Here is a 22,696-nt window from a genome sequence, read left to right as displayed (position 1 = left end):
GCGATATACGTGAGAAAGCAGAATAGAAAATGTGGCACGTAAGCCCTCAGAATGGCTATCGCCACTGTAAATCAGATATGTAGATTACGGGTTATGTATTAAAATAAATAAACGTAAGGCGCGATAACCTCCGAAGAGGTCTAAGGCCGAGCTTCTCTTCCAATTTGCGTCGTGCTCCTCTTGATTTTCCCTACAAATTGGCCGGACGGGACCTACGTGTTTTATGCCGACTTCGAACGGCATCTGCAAGGCAGATGAGTTTTCAATGAGAGCTTTTCATGGCACAAATACACTCGGAGCGCTTGCCACACACTGCCGAGCGGCGACCCCGCTTAGAACCCAGGTCATACGATGTGGTAGGCGGAGCACGCTACCATCACACCACGGTGGCCGCCACGGGTTATGTATTGTTATGATAAAATCATTGTCTGCTTTTTATGAACAGTAAAATATTCAAAATTTCTAAAATTAAAAGGAGCTACCGCTTGATAAGCAAATAAATGCGACTGCCAATGTGCCCATTGGGTCCAATTCAAGGCTAGAATAATTTCTTATGAAATATTTATTTCAGCACACAAAAAAATAGTAACCGGTCTATGATTTCAACAATGCGGTTAAAACGCTTAACCTTTTTAATGGCCAAATGATTTACCTTTACTTAGAAAAAAGTTTTTTATGGCAAGTTTTAAATATTTTTTGTGTCTAGAATTCTTCAAGCCTTGCATATAGCCAGATCGTGCCATTCTTCATATTTTAATTATATAATTTAAAAGGAGAGAAAAAATATTAGTGCAAACACTGCAATTGTTTGTGGTAGATTATTCGCAATTTGCTTTTGTTAAGGTGGCTGGCTCCAGCGTTTAATTTCACTCAACCAAACACCTGAGCTGGGATTTTCCCTGTTTGCTTTGCCAACTTTGCCATGGCGCTCTCACACAATGCAGCAATAGAAATCTACGTATGTATGTATGCCATATTTATGTTTATGAATTATTATGCATATTTTTAAAGTTGTATGTACAGTTATTTATTATTTATTAGTATTATTTATGTGTGCGTTCGGAAGTGTTAAGCGCTTGTTTACCTGGCTGTGCGTTATCTCAACCGTCAATACCATCGCCAAAGCAAGCAACACACACACACAAAGACGGTTTCATTGCCAAAGAATCTTAAACATTTTTTTCAACACACTTTTTTCAGTATTCTTGAGGCTTTTTTAAGCTACCCACTGTAAATGTTGGTTTAATCAGCAGAGAATAAGTTTTAAGACTTGAATGAATCCTTTTGGAATTTCAGATAAACATGAAAGACGACAAGAAAAGCGTCACAAGCGCATTTAACCTTTACATTGTAAACTTTTTTTTTGTTTTTTTTTTTTAATATTAAAAGGTGGAAAGTTTTTGCTATGCCGGTATAACTGTAGCTTGCGCATATTTAGCTTTTGAGGTATGTAAAAAAATTTTACATGTCCCAAGGGTGCAGATTAAATATGACAACAAAAGAATAAGCGCAAAGTGAGGCTAAAGAAATATTTTGCTTGGGTTTCAAAGCCAATATAAGCAGTAATAATGCTGAAAACAAAAACAAATTTTAAATTCTAAGAAAATGGCAAACAAAAAAATTTGTTAAACAACAATTTAAAGACTATGCCCAAAGGAATTTGATTACAGGTATGTATGTATGTAGAAGGGCAGCAATTATTCTCATAAGAAACAAGTTCAGAAAGAGTTTCAAAAAATTAGAAGAACATTTTTTTAGCAGCAATAAGGGTGTAAATATGTACATAGATATACAAGGTGTGTGCTATTAATGCTATCACAGCATTGTATGCACTAGGAATGACGATCTCAAGGTCCCAGGATCTCGATCTTTTTTAATTCCCCAAACTCCCTAGATTATTGCACTTTAATCCAAGGATTGTAGAAAATTGCATTTTAATATTCATTCAAACAATATTGAGGATAAAAAAAATACAAAAATATTTGGCAATTTTTTTGCTAATGGTTTAGAAACCATTATCGCACAAAACCTACATTTATAGTGAAATTTTCCATTGGTAAATGCTTTGAGCTACTCTCAAAAATTGCGAAAAACGTCGTTTCCTGCTATACCACAGGCGAACAAAATATCTAAATAAATTTTGTACAAAGAAAGTTTTTGAGATACTCGTACCTTAAAGTGCAGAAAGCTCCTTTTAGGTACATTTGAAGTCATGCCACTTCTGGAAATTTTTCGTTCGTGTTTTGTTAATGCAGTTAGAAGTGCCACTCCTACTACACTTTAAAATCGATTTCAGGATTTATTATTTTTTTTTATAAAAATAGTACTTATAGTAATTTTGCAACCATACACATTTTTTTCGACAAACAAAATTAGTTTAACTTACCCTCACTTGTGCAGCGTTTGATTGTTGATTGTTTCGGTCTCGTCGATTTACAGTTTTCAGACCTTTCAAAAGTCTTGCTAAGGTGGTACGTTTTTTGGTCTCGCGACCTTCTGCAAAAAAATAAAGAAAAACAATATAATAAATTAACCAGCAATTATTGGCATCACCAAAGATCAAAATTACTGCTAAGCCTTCACGAATTTATTCCCCTCTTGAAGATTATCAAGCTATAAATTGAAATTTAGCCAAAGAGGGCACAGTATTTTGGTCAATTAAGGTAGAGACTCCAACTTAACAGCGTTTCTAATGAAAAATAGTTTTCTTTGTGCCAAAGTGGGAAAATTGGGAACCGGCGTTCTGGTTATGGTGGATAATAATTTGGAAGAGGAAAGAGACCATTTAAAGGAAGAAAATCAGAGGGACATTACAGTTTCAAGTTATAGTAAATCCATCACGTGGTCATAAAATTATATTAGGGTATTAAGGAATTTGCAAGGATCGTACTAAGAGCATGGAGAACATGACTTTGCTGGTGTATACAATGAAAAGTATAATTGACAAGCGTAACACCGCACTGAATGACATTGGTCAGCATTGAACGAGATAGTTCGTTCTTTCGGCATTCTGCGTCCCTCAAGAAAATTAGTTCGATTGCGAGCTACAAAATGAATTGTAGGTACAGTTACTTTATCTTGGATTATCAACTTATTACTTTAATAGCCTCACAACTTGTATACCCTCAAGGGCAGAGGTTGAAGATCACATTTTAAGTGATCGAAAGAAGCTCCCTTACATCTGAGTGTAAGTCAAACAAAGTTCATGGAGGAGATATCCAGTTAGGATTCTCCTGTTCATCTGGTAACCTCACCAAACACCCATTTGCCAGTAATATGAATTTGTAAAAATAAGTGTTGGAAAATAAAGTAAAAAGGAATGATGCCTTAAAATATAGATATTACCGAAGTGATCATTGGCCCTTTAAAAGTCATTCCTTAAAATATTTTAGAAATGCCAAACAAAAAAAGTTCCAGGAGGATTCGAGTTAAAATTTGAAGCTCAATGGGAATTCCCCTATATATTCAGTGCAAAATTTCTTCCTTAATATTATTTTTTTCACCCAAAATTTTGTAAAAGGTATCGCCCTCCCATTTGCCTCTGGACGACATTTATTATTCGTTCACATTGATACTTAAAAGCCGGTCGCAGGATTTTAGATCATGTGGGAATTTTTCAAGTATTTCGCAACGTGCGCCACCTGTCGGAATTTTCCCCCTTATTGAATGCATTGTCATTAGGGCTCCCAAATACGTTTGAGGTATTAACTCTGTAGCTCAATGGGAAGTCTCTCAAAAATTTTATCATGTGTTACGTTGTTATTAACCTCACCGGCAAATTACTTAAAAACCGATCCAAAGATTCTAAATACCGCTGTAATAAACTAATATTCTCGACCATTGCGCCAGTTACCGGATTTTGTTTTATTGTCACGGTGCCTTTATCAAAGTGTATGGTTTCAAGTTTCTAGCTCAATGGAATTTACTTAAAATCGAATGTAAGATGTCAAATGCGCTTTAGAGATATTCTAAATATCTCTAGGTGCCTACACCCCTTTCCCGTCTATTTAGTTGAAAATTTTTCTAAGTATTGCATCTTCATGTGATTCTAAGCTATATACACAGTTTCAAGTCTCTAACTCACCAAGAAGTTTATTTTTAAATTTCTTTTCAAAGTAGAAAACTTACCTGCACTAGGTGGAAATTCGTAAAAATACGCTGATCTTGGACTTAAGCAACTGAAATTAGAGAAAAAGGAATGACAAGGTATGAGAAGAAAAGTATTTAAAAAAAAAAACATGTACAATCGTGTAGGTGCACGTTTTTACAAACAATTTAAACTTACTTTTGCTGCAAGAAGTTCAAGTGCGCTACATTTGGCGGGAGAGTTTGATGAGCTTGCAGCGCATTATGTTGTTGTTGCTGTTGCATATGTTGTTGGCTACCTGGCACTAATGGCAATTGCTGTTGTTGTTGTTGTAACGCTTGCGCCTGTTTTTGTTGTTGTAAGGTGTGCTGTTGCAATAATTGCTGTTGCTGTGTGAGGCCACCACGTGCAACACGCGGCGCAAAAACACCATAACCAAAACCATATATCTCATCCTCCTCCTTGTCCGACAGACAACTCGAGGGCTGTAATGAGTAGAAAAGAGAAAATTAAAATGACTTAAAGTTTTCGTCTTGTGGTAAGTTCAAAAGTATTTGTACATTTTCTAAATATTTGTACATTTTTCATATATATTTGAAAACAAAAAAAAAAAACTTTGTAAATTTAAATGAGTGCAATATTAACTACAGCAAAAGTAACATTTTGCGTTGCTGAAAAAATCACGTAAAATCGTTAGATGATAAAAACGGAAAGAGCTAGAAACAGTCAGCAGCAAGAAAATAATCAATGACAAAACTAGAAGGCGGACTTTGTTATCATATACCCAACTGCTATTCATAATATCAAAGAAGACTGGGAAGTGTTACCTAGTGTAAACAAAGATGGCTTATTTTTTGCAAAGCCGAATACCCGTTATTACCACGGAAGAGTGGAGTGACCTCGCTTGCTTAGGGAAATTAGGAAATACTCTAAATATGCTTTGTCCCAAAGTTGCATGAGTAGGAAAGTATTTTTAATAGAAGTGCCCTAAAACGTCTGGTGGACTTTGTAAAATCTTGAAACCCAAAAACTATCAATACAATTTGTATATAGTATGGCTTTCTTACAACGAAATTTACATAGTTGTCGGTTCTTCTGCCACCTCCACAAAATTAATAGCTTCCTACTTAATAAATAAAACTCAATGTGTCTTCAACGGGACGACGGCATCATCTGAATTAGAACTGGAAATAAATAAAACATTATGCCAAATCAACAAATGGGCCTTGGCAAATGACTTATTGCTCAATTCTAAGAAGTCTCAAGTACTTGTTATCGCTAGAAAATCAATAGACATATCAGCCTCTCCTCAAGCTTTAATTGGAGGCGTAAGTATTAACTACGTGCACACAGCTAAAAACTTAGGAATAGTTTTCAATAGGACATTAACGTGGGATAATCACATAAACATAGTCGTAGGAAAACTTTATAGCATGCATCGCGGCATTTGATCCTCACAACATTTTAACCCTCACGGAATTCGACTTTTACTTGCCAAAACATATTTTATGCATTCGTTATTATATGGGTGTGAAATTTTCGCTAATTGTAGCTCTGCGTGTAAGCAAAAGTTAAAGGTACTTTTTAATAATATTGCGCGCTATGTATTCGAAATCAAGGCTAGGGATCATGTTTCCCATCTTGCCGACTGACTCTATTTATTCCATGCCATTTGATAAGCTTCTCCAGTTTCGAATACTTATATTTCTGCATAAAATATACTACACCAAAGAACCATAGTATCTGTACCAAAGAGTAACTGCAACGAAATCTGTGAGAAACTCGAAACTTATCACAGCTAGGTACAAGACAATGACGTCTGAAAAACAGTTCATGGTGCAAGGGGTACGACTTTTGAATTCTCTTCCACAAAACTTAGTATCGATTGGTAACATGAACCCTTTTAAGCGTGAACTACAGAAATATTTTAGCTCGTAAACTACTCAACCTTGCAAATATGATATATTTTTGTCTACTCAATTAATTGCAAAACTATTGTTAAAGTAATTTAAGTTATTTTTGTTTTTTGTTATATAAAAATGTTAATATTATTAAAATTATAATCTATAGTGACTAGCACTAATAATTATAAGGTCTACCCTTGCTGTGTTAGGATTGAACCAAGAAAAAGTAAATAAATAAATAAATTCATCAAGGTTATCATATACATAAATTATATTTCCAATTATTAAATGTTTCCGTAAAAAAGGGGACATTTTTTGTTTTGTATATAACGGTGAAATATGAATTGAAAAAAAAAAAAAAATTTGCATACATTTGAATAAATTTTTTTCCATTCCATTGTTTCGCCAAACAAGAATTGGATGGAGATGGCTGGCAATAAAACAGAAGTGGTTTTGGCAAGCGCAAAACGGGCGGATTAGTTCTAACCATTAAGTCAACCCAAAAATAGTTTTTAAGAAGCATTTCAGGGCGATAAAAGACAAAGTTTTTGAAATTAGTGGAGCCCTAACGCGATTAGTGCCCATCGGAAGCCCAGGTAAAGCTACCTGTCAGCTGTTATCCAGTTCGATAAAATTGTAATCTCCACCAGTGTGACACTGATCTAAAGTGACCTATCAAAAAGATATACCTATGTATACCTATACCTATAGCCTACCAAATTACTGCTGTACGAATAGCAAGTGCTTATCGCACGGTGTTCGACGATGCGATCCTTCTTTTATCTCGGAAACTCCCAGTAGATCTGCCGTCTGAAGATACCAATAAAAGGGCAATATCACGAACAATAGCAAGGTGACAAGAACGGTGGGTTGGCAACAAATCTGCCACTTCATAGAAGCAACAATTATAGTCTCCAACCTTCGCTAACGCAAAAACTCCATCCGCCAAAAATATCTAAGTCTGGGGTTTTCAGTGCGAGTTTAAATTCTAGTTAAAGTTGACTTGAGTTTAACCCTACCACTTCGGCCGCTTAAGCTGAGATGAGCAGCAAAATTTGTTGTTATCGAATCGTTACTAAATGCTGCATACTTTTATGCGCACTTGATACTGTCTCAGATATTTTTGGCGATGGAGTTTTAGCGCTAGCTAAAGGAGGTATTTCGGGGCAGTTGAAGATATTCGGCTCTGAATGTGGTTTAGCGTTAGCGAAAGCTCGAGTTTGACGCTGTCATGGATGCATTTTTTCAAAAATGCCCAATCTTTGCAAAATTTCAAAAAACCTCCGATGTGACAATTTGCCTGAGAAGCGCTCTACATCAAATGAGTACTTCTTCAGAACTTCATTTCACAGTTAACGGCATATTTCAGAGTCTGTTTCAAAGGTATTCTATCTAAGTACAAAATGTATACCTTTTGATACGAAATAGGACGTTTATGAAGAAGATATAGTTAGGACGTTTTATATATCAATTTTGAGAATGAACGTTTTTGAAATATGTTCTTAAGTTAGGTTGAACTGGCCGGTCTGTGAGGACCTCACATAGACTGAATGAGTGTTACAAGAAGATTGTTTAACGACCAAACTGAAAAAAGCCTATCGAAAACCAGGGCAGATGTTATAAAATAACTGTGTCCACTTGGCAAATATTAGAAGCTTTCAAGGAGATATGCCCCTTGCTGCATCTAGATCTGATGGCTGTATCACTTCTAATAGCTGTAGTATTAGCCTGGAAGGCGCAGGGCACGAGCGCAAAAAACGAGTTCTCTGTGAGGTTTAAAGAAAGAAATCTGGTAAGGTTTGCTTCAAACAAATTACGAGAAAATATGATTTTCCACTCAGACTTCGATGTAAGCTGCCACAACTGGTTATAAGATTAAATGACCACATAAGTTGTACGGCGTAAGAAAATGCTAAACTCTTTCCGTTTATTTTGCCGACCGTAAACTTGGACAAAATGTAATTTGAGAAGCTCTCATGCTGCCAAGCGCTAAAGCAACTTTCACGCTAAAACGGATTAACACCTTTGGGAGTTGTTTTTGTTGAAAAAATGTTAAGATACAAGAAATGAGAGAACAAGTAAGAACTGGACGTCACTAAGAGCTGCAAAAGAAAAACTTTTGAAAGAGAAATGAATTATATAAGGCAACTATGGATAAAAAAAGGGCAAAAAGTAGTTTAGTCCTGAGCCATCAGTGTTGATTGCTAAGAAAATTAGCAACACTTTGTGGCCATGGAAAAAACTCAATTTAGAGATTTTGTTGATAAAATGAGATCAGTTATAAAGCATACCAACTTTATTCTTGTGTTTTAAGAATTTATTTTTACTATTTACTCTAATATAAATATGTAAGATATATGAAACTAGTAAAGGTGTCTAAGTTCGGGCGTAATCGAACAGTATATACTCAGCGTGAACTTCAATTACACATTTCATTTCAGATAAATTACTTTTCTACATAACACGTGGCACCGCCCGTTTAAAAAAAAATGTCTCCCCATTTCCTTTTACAAAAGAACTTGATAAGTAAAATATCATTGATTCAAAACTATTTATAGCTTATTATTCTAGTCTACGACCCTTTTAAACTTGTTTTATATCAAAGTTGTTGTGGTCTTTAACCGATCCCGTGCATTTTTACTACAAATATTTTCTGCTATAACGAAAATATTTGTACACAATTTTATTACGATATGTTAATTTTTCTTCGAGTTATGGCTCCCGAAACATTGCAAATTGCTTAGTCATGAAAGGGGTGGTGCCACACCCATTTTCAAAAATGTTTGTGTTTTTCAATTTAATGCCATAATTCAATTTAGAAAGTAAAATTCTATTGATACAAAGCTCTTTTTCGCTAAAATATAGCTTATTATTTTCGTCCACGACCCTTTTAAAAATCTTTTATATAAAAGTGGGCATGGTCCTTAACCGATATCGTTAATTTTTCTTAAAAGCATTTCTTATAGCAAAGGCAACCTCTCTGCAGAATTTTGTTACAATCGGTGCAACGATTTTTGATCTATGATTAACAATATTTGTAAAATTGATTTTATCTCAAGTGGGCGGTGCAACGCCCATTTTAAAAAATGTTTTCAAATTTTTATCAAGAGTCTCAATATAAGTCCACACGTCAAATTTCAACATTCTAGGTGTATTATTTACTAAATAATCGGGTTTTTTGTGTTTTCCAAACTGTTATGTATATAAAAAGTGGGCGTGGTTATAATCCCATTTTGCTCATTTTCAATACCAATATATTCTGTGTCCAGATAAGCTCGTGTACTAAATTTGGTTAAGATATCTCAATATTTACTCAAGTTATCGTGTTAACGGACAAACGGACTGACGGACGGACGGACATGGCTCAATCACATTTTTTTCGATACTGATGATTTTGATATATGGAAGTCTATATCTATCTCGATCCCTTTATACCCGTGCAACCAACCGCTATCCAATCAAAGTTAATATACTCTGTGTGCAAAGCACGCTGAGTATAAAAATATATGTACGTCTACATATACATATATAGTGGTGCGTCATTTTGCCGCAGGCTATTTGAACTGAGCTCCTTCAATTTGAACCCATCACAGAATAGCTTGGGGACTAAATATACACAAATGTGGCCTAGAATGAATTTCAATACAACCAAAAATTTAATTAAACAAGTAAGGAAGTCTAAGTTCGGGTGAAACAGAACATTGCATACCCAACTGTGCACTTGAAATGCTGCTGTTGTTTGTTTTGTGTGCTTAATAGTGTTACAGGGCGCGCCATAATACATATACATATGGTTCTATTCTGAACTAATTTTTCTTCGAGTTATGGCTCCCGAAACATAGAAAATTGCTTAGTCATAAAAGGGGCGGAGCCACTTTTCCTATTTATTGTTATAAATCCACTTGGGAAATGAAATACTATTGTTATAAAGCTCTTTTTTGCAAAGATAAAGCTTACTTAATCGTCCACGACCCTTTTAAAAATATCTTATATATAAAAGTAGGCGTGGTCCTTAACCGGTTTTGTTAATTTTTCTTCAAAGCATTTCTTATAGCAAAGGCAACCTCTCTGCAGAATTTTGTTACGATAGGTTTAACCATTTTTGATTTATGATTAATAATATTGGTAAAATTGATTTCATGACAAATGGGCGGTACCACGCATATTTTAAAAAATGTTTTCAAATTTTTATCAAGAGTCTCAGTATCAGTCAACACGTCAAATTGCAACATTCTAGGTGTATTATTTACTAAATTTTCAGGTTTTTTGTGTTTTCCAAAATGTTATGTATATAAAAAGTGGGCGTGGTAATTATCCGAGTTCGCTCATTTTCAATACCAATCTATTCTGGGTTCAGATAAGCTCTTGTACTAAATTTGGTTAAGATATCTCAATATTTACTCAAGTTATCGTGTTAACGGACGGACGGACGGACGGACGGACATGGCTCAATCAATTTTTTTTTCGGTACTGATGATTTTGATATATGGAAGTCCCGTTATCCAAACAAAGTTATAATACGCTGTGTACAATGCAACTGGGTATAAAAATATAAGTAGAAACTGATGAAGAAACCCCAAAGTGAAAAGAGTTCGAAAAGAGTGAAATGTCGATATGGTATATATTATTCGCTTTTGTTTATGCGATTTCCTATGCAATCCCATGTGAAGGATATTCTAAATATTAAGTTTAAGTCAGAGACCCAAACTAATATTCTTTTATAGTAAAAGTCCTTCGGCAAAACTTTTTTTCAGACATTTAATTTTTTAGTCCGAAAGAAATGATTAAATCAATACTTTTATTTTAAAAGTTCGAATATAAAAGTTAAATCTGGAGTTTTGTGTTTTAAGTACACAATAAAATTAAGCGAATTTTTTACCAATCGATGTTACCTAATATCCGAATTTCCAACCAATATAATAATTTCAAACTTTTTGTTACTAAAGCGCGATATCCACATCATAAGAAAAAGTTTAAGAAAAGTTTCGTATATATTTCTTGTGTGAAAAATAGTAGCAGCCAAGTAGTTTTGATCTTTCCTTTATTTCCCTCTTCTCTATGAGGTGGACTCACTTCCCTGCATGGCATGAAAGTCAGATTCAGCAATGCATTAGAAATAAATTTGTTAAAATCATCATATTCGAATTGAAAATGCACTTAAGTTAAAGAAAATAAATTAACAAAAGAAAAACCACATTCGTGCGCAAAGAGAATTGCAACTTCCGTTCAAAAAACTCATAAATTTATTCACTGTTATCCCAGGTATTTAACCGACCAGATAGCAGATAGCAGAAACCGTTTGAGCTTTCTTTACAGGTGGACATTACTTGGCAAACGAAATTTTTCTTGAGCATTTAATGAGCATTTTTTACAGCGCTTAATACCAGAAATTTGTCATAGAAAAACTAGAACCCCTCTTAACAATACTCTATTTATACTAGCTAAGCGTGGGGCAGTTGAGGGAGAGCAGTTTAATACGAGTTATAAGGGAGTAATTTGATGCCCTTGTAGGCGTATGAGTAGTGGCACAGTGGATGACGTACCTGACTCACACGTTTGGGGTTTCGGGTTCAAATCCCACTGCAAGCAAGCATTTTTTAAATTTATTATCTTTTTTTATTTTATAAACTGTACTGGACTGTATGTTATTTTACTTAGAGAGAGGTCACTATGTACCTGTTACACCTTGTATTTATTCATTGAAGGCGAGCACTGGGGGCTCCAAGGTATTGGCTGCGGGATGAGCCACCTTGGTTTGCTTTGAAAAACCCCTATTACACCTTGTATTTATTCATTGGGGGCGAGCACTGGGGGCTCCAAGGTATTGGCTGCGGGATGAGCCATCTTGTTTGCTTTGAAAAACCTCGCTTTGGGATAAAAAATTTAAACTATGTCTTTAGAATATTTCACTAACAAGTTGAGAATTACAAGCACACTCAATGGCTAATGAAACAAACGAAATAAAAAAAATTCATAGCTTAAGTCGCTTAAACATGCTCCCCCCCACCCCCCCCCCCCCCCCCCCCCTAGACGGCTTAGTCGTCTAGTTGTAATTCCATAGGAGCCGGTCATCCGGCTCGAAGGACCATAGCTAAGCGTGGGGCAGCTGAGGGCGAGCAGTTTAATACGAGTTATAAGGGAGTAATTTGATGCGCTTGTAGGCGTATGAGTCGTGGCACAGTGGATGACGTACCCGACTCACACGTTTGGGGTTGTGGGTTCAAAGCCCACTGCAAGCAAGCATTTTTTAAATTTATTATCTTTTTTTATTTTATAAATTATTATTTTAATGGACTATATGTTATTTTACTTAGAGAGAGGTCACTATATACCTGTTACATCTTGTATTTATTCATTGGGGCGAGCACTGGGGGCTCCAAGGTATTGGCTGCGGGATGAACCACCTTGTTTTGCTTTGAAAAACCCCTATTACACCTTGTATTTATTCATTGGGGGCGAGCACTAGGGGCTCCAAGGTATTGGCTGCGGGATGAGCCACCTTGTTTTGCTTTGAAAAACCCCGCTTTGGGATAAAAAATTTAAACTATGTCTTTAGAATATTTCACTAACAAGTTGAGAATTACAAGCACACTCAATGGCTAATGAAACAAACGAAAGAAAACAAGTAAGGAAGGCTAAGTTCGGGTGTAACCGAACATAACATACTCAGTTGAGAGCTATGGAGACAAAATAAGGAAAATCAATCTGGGGTAACCCTGGAATGTGGTTGTATAACATGTGTATCAAATGAAAGGTATTAAAGAGTATTTTAAGAGAGAATAGGCCATAGTTCTATGGATGAACGCCATTTAGGGATATCGCCATAAAGGTAGACCAGGGCTGACTCTAGAATTTGTTTGTACGATATGGGTATCAAATGAAAGGTGTTACTGAGCATTTTAAGAGGGAGTGGGCCTTAGGTCTATCGGTGGACGCCTTTTCGAGATGTCCCCATTAAGGTGGACCAGGGGTGATTCTATAATGTGTTTGTACGATATGGGTATCAAATGAAAGCTGTTAATGAGTATTTTGAAAAGGAGTGATCCTTAGTTCCATAGGTGGACGCCGTTTCGAGATATCGCCATAAAGGTGGACCAGGGGTGTCTCTAGAATATGTTTGTACGATATGGGAATCAAATGAAAGGTGTTACTGAGCATTTTAAGAGGGAGTGGGCATTAGGTCTATAGGTGGACGCCTTTTCGAGATATCGCCATTAGGGTGGGCCAGGGGTGACTCTAGAATGTTTGTACGGTATGGGTATCAAACGAAAGGTGTTACTGAGCATTTTAAGAGGGAGTGGGCATGAGGTCTATAGGTGGACGCCTTTTCGAGATATCGTCATTAGGGTGGGCCAGGGGTGACTCTAGAATGTGTTTGTACGATATGTGCATCAAACGAAAGGTGTTACTGAGCATTTTAAGAGGGAGTGGGCATTAGGTCTATAGGTGGACGCCTTTTCGAGATATCGCCATTAGGGTGGGCCAGGGTGACTCTAGAATGTTTGTACGGTATGGGTATCAAACGAAAGGTGTTACTGAGCATTTTAAGAGGGAGTGGGCATTAGGTCTATAGGTGGACGCCTTTTCGAGATATCGCCATAAAGGTGGACCAAGGGTGACTTTAGAATGTTTGTACGATATGGGTATCAAACGAAAGGTGTTACTGAGCATTTTAAGAGGGAGTGGGCATTAGGTCTATAGGTGGACGCCTTTTCGAGATATCGCCATTAGGGTGGGCCAGGGTGACTCTAGAATGTGTTTGTACGATATGGGTATCAAATGAAAGGTGGTAATGAGTATTTTAAAAGGGAGTAACCCTTAGTTCTATAGGTGGACGCCTTTTCGAGATATCGCCATAAAGGTGGACCAAGGGTGACTTTAGAATGTTTGTACGATATGGGTATCAAACGAAAGGTGTTACTGAGCATTTTAAGAGGGAGTGGGCATTAGGTCTATAGGTGGACGCCTTTTCGAGATATCGCCATTAGGGTGGGCCAGGGTGACTCTAGAATGTGTTTGTACGATATGGGTATCAAATGAAAGGTGGTAATGAGTATTTTAAAAGGGAGTAACCCTTAGTTCTATAGGTGGACGCCTTTTCGAGATATCGCCATAAAGCTGGACCAAGGGTGACTCTAGAATGTTTGTACGGTATGGGTATCAAACGAAAGGTGTTACTGAGCATTTTAAGAGGGAGTGGGCATTAGGTCTATAGGTGGACGCCTTTTCGAGATATCGCCATTAGGGTGGGCCAGGGGTTACTCTAGAATGTTTGTACGATATGGGTATCAAACGAAAGATGTTAGTGAGCATTTTAAGAGAGAGGGGGCATTAGTTCTATAGGTGGACGCCTTTTCGAGATATCGCCATTAGGGTGGGACAGGGGTGACTCTGGTATGTTTTTGTACGATATGGATATCAAATTAAAGGTATTAATGAGGGTTTTAAAAGCGAGTGGCCCTTAGATGTATATGTGAAGGCGTTCTCGTGATATCCACCAAAATGTCGACCAGGTGATCCAGAAAATCATCTGTCGGGTACTGCTAATTTATTTATATATGCAATACCACTAACAGTATTCCTGCCAAGATTCCAAGGGCTGTTGATTTCGCCTTGTAGAACTTTTTCATTTTCTTCTACTTAATATGGTAGGTGTCACACCCATTTTACAAAGATTTTTCCAAAGTTATATTTTGCGTCAACAAACCAATCCAGTTACCATGTTTCATCCCTTTTTTCGTATTTGGTATAGAATTATGGCATTTTTTTCATTTTTCGTAATTTTCGATATCGATAAAGTGGGCGTGGTTATGGTCAGATTTCGCCCATTTTTTATACCAAGAAAAAGTGAGCTCAGGTAAGTACGTGGGCTAAGTTTAGTAAAGATATATCGGATTTTGCTCAAGTTATTGTGTTAATGGCCGAGCGGAAGGACAGACGGTGGACTGTGTATAAAAACTGGGCGTGGCTTCCACAGATTTCGCCCATTTTCACAGAGAACAGTTACCGTCATAGAATCTATGCTCCTACCAAATTTGAGAAGGATTGGTAAATTTTTGTTCGACTTATGGCAATACAAGTATTCTAGACAAACTAAATGAAAATGGGCGGAGCCACGCCCATTTTGAAATTTTCTTTTATTTTTGTATTTTGTTGCATCATATCATTACTGGAGTTGAATTTTGACTTAATTTACTTATATACAGTAAAGATATTAAATGTTTTGTTAAAATTTGAATTAAAAAAAATTTTTTTTTAAAAAGTGGGCGTGTTCTTAATCCAATTTTGCTAATTTTTATTTAGCACATATAGAGTAATAGTAGTAACGTTCCTGCCAAATTTCATCATGATATCTTCAACGACTGCCAAATTACAGCTTGCAAAACTTTTAAATTACCTTCTTGTAAAAGTGGGCGGGGCCACGCCCATTGTCCAAAATCTTACTAATTTTCTATTCTGCGTCATAACGTCAACCCATCTACCAAGTTTCGTCGCTTTATCTGTCTTTTGTAATGAGTTATCGCACTTTTTCGGTTTTTCGAAATTTTCGATATCGAAAAAGTGGGCGTGGTTATAGTCCGATATCGTTCATTTTAAATAGCGATCTGAGATGAGTGCTCAGGAACCTACATACCAAATTTCATCAAGATACCTCAAAATTTACTCAAGTTATCGTGTTAACGGACGGACGGACGGACGGACGGACGGACATGGCTCAATCAAATTTTTTTTCGATCCTGATTATTTTGATATATGGAAGTCTATATCTATCTCGATTCCTTTATATATGTACAACCAACCGTTATCCAATCAAACTTAATATACTCTGTGAGCTCTGCTCAACTGAGTATAAAAAGTCATAGTTTAAGTAGCTTAAACAATACTCTTGCATAGAAAACTTCCACCGGTTTCCCTATAAAGTCTGATCCAATTTAGATATTAGCTTGAAATTTTATACACCGCTTTCGGTTGAAACAAAAAAGATTCTGCACGAAAATGGACATAATCGATCTGTACCCACGCCCACATTTTGCAAATAGTAAGCTACACAAAACACATAACTTGCGTTATTTTATAAGTTTGCTGCCATTGTAGAGCTACATAAATTTTATTTGGAATGGGCGTGGCTGTGTACATTCATCACTGCATGATTCGTCGTGAAAATGCTATGGGGGTCCTATAAATTTCACCTAGACAATTTTTAACCCGAACTTTTACGACTCAAAAAAAAAAAAAAACAGGGGGGGAATACAATTTAAATGTGTCCAGCGGAATATTCAAGTATTTTAGCAATTTATTCACAGATATTAAATTTGTGTCGTGCTCTGGATTCATACGGGTCGATTATGTCTTTCGCCCATCAGCAGAAAAAGTTAAGATATCAAGGTACCACTCCCACTTAAAAAATTTTCGGTTGGATATATTTTCTCACTGCGACAGAGATATGCAGATTTTATCGGTGCAAGGTAAGGTTATGTTTGGTCGCTGCTGGCCCAACTAGGTGAAAGCAGTTCTCTTGAATACGTTTACGGTCCATAGGCCTCATTTAAACGTATGTGACTACAGAAATCATTCTTCAGTCAGAATATTCGTCATGAGCCTTTCCCGCTTGGTCTCGCCCAAACTGGTTGGGACGCCTACGAAGCAAGCTTCGAGGGAAGCGCTCTTTTTTACTAGCTCATACATTTCATCGTTCCCATGACTTCACATATGCGCCAATATTGATGTATGCTGCTCCCTGCCCCGATTCTTTCCAGGGCTTGTTTATACTCTAACACACTTTTAGATGTTGTAGGAACTGTTTATTTCCGGATCAGCACAGTATGCCGCCTTTCAAAACTTTGCACCATCTGTGTATACATCCATCGCTTCGTCTGCCATTTAGGCAGCTTTGCACTAATCATCCTCTATAACGCCTATTGTGGCTCTAAGAGCACCTTCAAGGTGCTAGTGTGGACTTTGGTAAGCCTGTTCGTCTAAGAATTGATGACGCTATACTACTATGACCGTAGGGTCTGAGCTCAAGCTTCCCCGTGGTACTGAGCCTCGTTGCAGTTGTTAACGCTATGTTCTTCGCCACCAGGTCTAAAGATGGAAACTACAAAATGGCAAACAGCGCAGCCTTCGGGGTTCTTGGAAGCGCTGTAAACACAATGAGGTAGGGAGACGGCCATATACCTCACGTAAGCCCAACATTCTTTTATATTTTTGTTGTATAAATAAATTTTTTTAATAACTTCTTCTAGTGGGTGACGCTATCTAAGTTATAAAAATCCTTTAAAGAAAAAAGTTTTCAAGACTGCAAGATCAGTTAACAAAATCGAGTCATAACAGCCAAAAATACTTAGGAAAAAAATTTCCGATTTTTCGTTTCGTCATCATATCTACTGTTGAGTTGAGTATCACACTGACCCTTATTACGAGCATACTTCTCCCCCAGCGGGTTAGGGGGTCAGAATATCCCCGCGGTAGGTATGCCTGTCGTAAGAGACGTCTAAAATACCAGATTCAAGGGGCTGTGTAGCGCAACCCTTCAGGTTGCCAGCGCAATATACAGCTTCTCCAAGGCCAATTGTCGACCTCACCTATCTGTCGCGAATCCTGTTTCACTAACAGACGAGGCTTTGGCGACCCCAAGCTCCTCATGGAACTTGGGGGTGGGGAGGGAGGAATGGCCTGAAGGTTTAATGTGGCCATATATATCGTTCTCGAGATGTTCGGGCTAGCACCTTAATGGTGCTGTGTTACCGGAGCGTAATGGATCTGTATCCGGCAAAGGACCATCATATCGATAACACTCCCCAAAGCCTTCGGGAAGCAACCTTATCGCTACAACAACACCAACAACAACACGAGCATATTTCCATCTTCGCTGGATACTGAACATCGAAAAACGAATTTCTAATTCGTATCAAAATTTTCGTTGTGTATCTAATTGTGGTTGTCGACGCTGTACCAATTTAGAAGCCTCATTATATTTGGCGAATGAGACACTTAATAAATGTTACCGGCGTTGGCGGTATCATCTGCTAATGTTACTCTGAAACTTACATTTTCGTTTATCGTCCAGTTTTACGTTACTTGTTTTTGCCTTTTACTTCTGACGCTTCGTTCTCGCTTTCACAGCTGTTCGTAATAGAGAATGCCGAGAAAACGTAAGAGCCGGCTGTTATCTGAAAATTGTTGACAATTTCAAATTGGTTGGCTTATGTGCATTGCTGCAGCAGCTCATCAGTACTGAATAGCAAGTCCATGAACTCTTCTCAATTTGTTCGGTCAGCTCTTTGGACGAAAGCCGAAAGATCGAATTTGTCTCATAACAGCGGCCACTATCTCGGCTGCCAGTCCCAAAACGTCCGATCTCACATTTTTTTTACATAAAAGCCACGTAAAAATATATTGAATTTACGCTTAGATAGGACGATTTCAATAGCTTTGTGAGTTTGGTCATTTTTGAAACAGAAGCTAAAGTAGGATGATATTTCTTCAAGCAATCGATATGTACGAAAAATGTTATAAAATGTTTCAAAAATAAAAATACCAAAATTTACTTTTGTTGGTGTTAAAACTTTTGGCGATTATGGCTCGATATATGTAATTATATAAAATAAAATATGGCATTTAATTTGCTGTTACATACCGAATATTTTCCTGGCACATAAATTGGTTGACTATGACTATTTGGTAGACCACCTTGGCTGGAATGGCCTCGGTGACCATGATGCCGGTGATGTGTACTGCCACTTGGGCCAATGCCACTCACGCCACTACCACTACCGCTACTCCCACTTCCACCGGCCGGATTTAAGGGACTTCGCTCCGCCCACGCCGCTTGACGAGCGGTTTCTAAAGCACTTAAAATATCTCCAAAAGGAGCCATAAGCAATTCACAATATACCGATGCTAGACCCTCTAAATGACCACGTTGACCATCCTGAAAAAAAAAAAATTTAACACAATTGCTTTAGTTGATGATGCAATTTCAAAGAGGAGAGAGAAATAGAGAGTACATGTTTATGTATGTAAATGATTGAGAAGTGAAGTAAAGTGATGATTTGGAAGGTAGAAGGGGTAGAAGGCGTAACAACTTGTGCTTATGGATATATGAGTAAATATATGCATGAGGAAGGATTAGTATGGTGTAGGTTGGAAGATGTTCGCATAATAAGATTGAAAGCATTAAAACATATTAGTGGTTTTAGTATTTCTATTAGGAACTTCCAGTCTCTTTCATACATACATACAAATCATAAGTGGAGAAATAGCGTGACATTATGGCGATGGTTAATGTGGACATGGTTACAAGTTATATAGGTGCGGGAAATAAGTACTCGATTAATTTGATTATGTTTGAAATTTGTGGTAGCGGTTAGTCAGAAAAGTGGTTGTGCTGTGCAGTAGAAGGCCGAAATGGGGATTAAATAAGGGAGATGATTTGAGTTGATGAAAGAATTAGAATTTAGATGGAAATATAATGATACAGAGGAAAAGTTTGTACATAAATGTGATTAAAAAGTTTTAATTTTAATTGTTTCTTTTTTTGCTGTATATTATTTTGTTTCATAAAAGACGGAAATCTTTTAAGGTATTTCGTGCATTGATTTTGAACGCAGAGTCGGGTTTTCCAAAGCGTTATATATTGCTAGCAAATATATTTGTAGCTTAAGGCTTCCCTTTATTAGCGATAAAGGCATGATTTACGTACGTTTATGTAAATATTACTAAGCAATATACAAGCTCTTATTAGTGTTTCTCATATAAATTTTTTGTAAAAATATTGTAAAACAAATAAATGTTTTTTTTTTTTTGGAAAAATCAAATGCGAAAAAACAATGAAAAAATGGTAAGAATTAATAAAAATATTAGCGGTTATAAGGTAGTGCTCACAAGGGCCGTCTTTAAAACAAATATTTCACATGTTCTAAGATCCAGCATTATGTTAAGTTTAAATGAGGGCTAAACAAGTAAAGGTGTCTAAGTTCGGGTGTAACCGAACATTATATACTCAGCGTGAGCTTCAATTGTATATTTCATTTCAGATAACTAAATTACTTTTCTATATAACACGTGGCACCGCCAGTTTGAAAAAAATGTCTCCCCATTTCTTTTTACAATAAAACTTGATAAGCGAAATATCATTGATTCAAAACTGTTTTTTGCTAAGTTATAGCTTATTATTTTAGTCTACGACCCTTTCAAATTTGTTTTATATCTAAGTTGTCGTAGTATTTAACCGATCCCGTCCATTTACTATAAATATTTTCTGCTATAAGGAAAATTTGTGTACCAAATTTTATTACGATCCGTTAATTTTTCTTCGAGTTATGGCTCCCGAAACATAGAAAATTGCTTATCCATCAAGGGGCGGTGCCACACCCATTTTCAAAAATTTTAGTGTTTTCAAATTTAATATTATAATTCAATTTAGAAAGTAAAATTCGATTGATACAAAGCTCTTTTTTGCAAAGGTATAGCTTATTTTATTCGTCCACGACCCTTTTAAAAATCTTTTATATAAAAGTGGGCGTGACCCTAAACTGAGAAACGTTGAGTTTTCTTCAAAGCATTCCTGATAGTAGAGGCAACCTGTCTGCCGAATTTTGTTACGATAGGTTTAACGATTTTTGATTTATGATTAATAATATTTGTAAAATTGATTTTATCACAAGTGGGCGGTGCCACGCCCATTTTAAAATTTCTTTTCAAATTTTTATCAAGAGTCTCCATTTCAGTCCACACGTCAAATTTCAACATTCTAGGTGTATTATTTACTAAATAATCAGGTTTTTTGTGTTTTCCAAAATGTTATATATATAAAAAGTTGGCGTGGTTATCATCCGATTACGCTATCAATCAATTCTGGGCCCAGATAAGCTCGTGTACCAAAATTGGTGAAGATATCTCAATATTTACTCAAGTTATAGTATTAACGGACAGACGGACGGACATCAATGGCTCAATCAAATTTTTTTTTCGATCCTGATGATTTTGATATATGGAAGTATATATCTATCCCGATTCCTTTATACCTGTACAACCAACCGTTATCCAATCGAAGTTAATGTACTATATGTGCAAAGCACTCTGAGTATAAAAATTGCGTTTCGAGTTTACTGAACGGGTTGGAAAGGACCATTTTTGGCTCAAATGCACCAAATAGACAACAGTGGCTGGCATGATAAGCCTAAGAATACGCTTGAAATTTGAATAATTGTTTTGTATAAGATTTTATAGAGCAAACGTGATCTCAAATTGATGGGCTCCCCTAAAATTCAAGCTTTCGTTGACGCTAAACTCCATCGCCAAAAGATCAGAAACAGTATCATTCCGGAAAAGTTTGCAATGTTTAGAATGATATGGTCACAAAGAATAAGAGCTTAAACTCCTATACTTTTGAAAATGACTATGGAGGTGACGTCTTATGACCATACGGTGCTAAGTGTTGCATACTTTTCTGGCACCTGATATTGTTTCAGAGATCTCAGAGGATGGAGTTTTGGAGTTTAAATCGTAAAATGACAGAAATAAAAATATATAGATTAAAAAGCTGAGAGCCTAATTGATAGCTACATGGGTAGTTTACTTTTTACTTTCCATATTAACATTTCTGTCACTTTACTACTTGAAATACATTTTTATTTAAAATTTCTTTTAGCCCTATAAATAAAAGAAACCAATTTTTTCATATTTGCACTTGTTGTTGTAGCGATAAAGACACCCCGAAGGTTTTGCGGAGTGTTATCGATGTTGAAGGTCTTTTGCTGGATATAGATCCGATAAGTTCCGGTAAAAAGCATCATTAAGGTGCAAGCCCGACCATCTCGAGAACGATTTAATATGAGCACATTGAACGTTTTAGGCCATCCCGCCTCCACCCCTAGTTCCATGAGGAACTTGAGGTCGCAGAACCTCGCCTACTTAATAGTGTATGATACATTCATATTCGTAATGAGGTTGACATTGAATTTGAATTGTTTGAATTGCGTTTATCAACCCCTTGAGCACTCTCGATTTGTACTCGTGGATACCACGAATAAAATGGAGGCCACTATTTTCAGCAGACTCTTAAGTAACTTGATCTCTTAAGTCTTCTGTTGCTTAGGATGACGAAAATACTGTAATGAATTTAGGGAAACTCCGCTTATTTTACACCTTCTACTAACGTTCGTATCGCTAAACTGTTGAACAAATAACTCAAATATTCTGTATTGCAAAATGGTCTTTATTAGACTCCGTTGGGAGTAGTACAATTATACTTCACAATAAAACTTCACTTCGCAACCAATAGCGTGCTTAAATCAAACTGCTTGATCATTCCTCAGCTTGTGCTACTTTTATACTCCTCGGTTTCCTCGTTCGCATATTTCTAGGCGTTTCTCCTTCTAGAATTTACTAGTTCACCAATGATTGCATACTTTTGTGAGTATCTCTCCGCTGCTGTATGTACATATGTGTATACATAATGATTGATTTGTTTATGTAAATACAAGTGACTGCTTAGTATCGGCTTAGATATAATAGTATCCCTTAGTGTTGCTAATATTCGTCACAATAAGTTAATGTCTCACAATAGCCGAAGCTGTGCGCAGTTCACTTTCTGTGAAGTGATGAAACAAAAAAATAGTAGTATGTAAGTGCAAGAAATATTTCATTTCGCAGAGCACAAATGCTTCTAACTTATACTAAAGTTGAACAAAGAGTTATA

General features: G+C 36.6%; 1 protein-coding gene across 3 annotated transcripts in view; it reads right to left on the bottom strand.

Moving 5' to 3' along the window:
- Nucleotides 1–18,920, bottom strand: part of LOC137238023 (uncharacterized) — a 101,853-nt gene extending 82,933 nt beyond the window's left edge. For all 3 annotated transcript variants that reach the window (XM_067762535.1, XM_067762536.1, XM_067762537.1), the window contains exons 1-4: nt 18,632–18,920; nt 4,286–4,572; nt 4,129–4,178; nt 2,387–2,496 (exon numbers count right to left, since the gene is read on the bottom strand). In XM_067762535.1, coding sequence (XP_067618636.1) covers nt 2,387–2,496; nt 4,129–4,178; nt 4,286–4,572; nt 18,632–18,871 — 687 coding nt within the window. In that variant the 5' untranslated portion in view covers nt 18,872–18,920. The remainder of the gene's footprint in view (nt 1–2,386; nt 2,497–4,128; nt 4,179–4,285; nt 4,573–18,631) is intronic.
- Nucleotides 18,921–22,696: the final 3,776 nt, after the last annotated feature.

Source organism: Eurosta solidaginis, chromosome 1 (assembly GCF_040869045.1).
Source record: "Eurosta solidaginis isolate ZX-2024a chromosome 1, ASM4086904v1, whole genome shotgun sequence".
NCBI lineage: Eukaryota > Metazoa > Arthropoda > Insecta > Diptera > Tephritidae > Eurosta > Eurosta solidaginis.
This window is presented reverse-complemented; position numbering and strand designations above follow the sequence as displayed.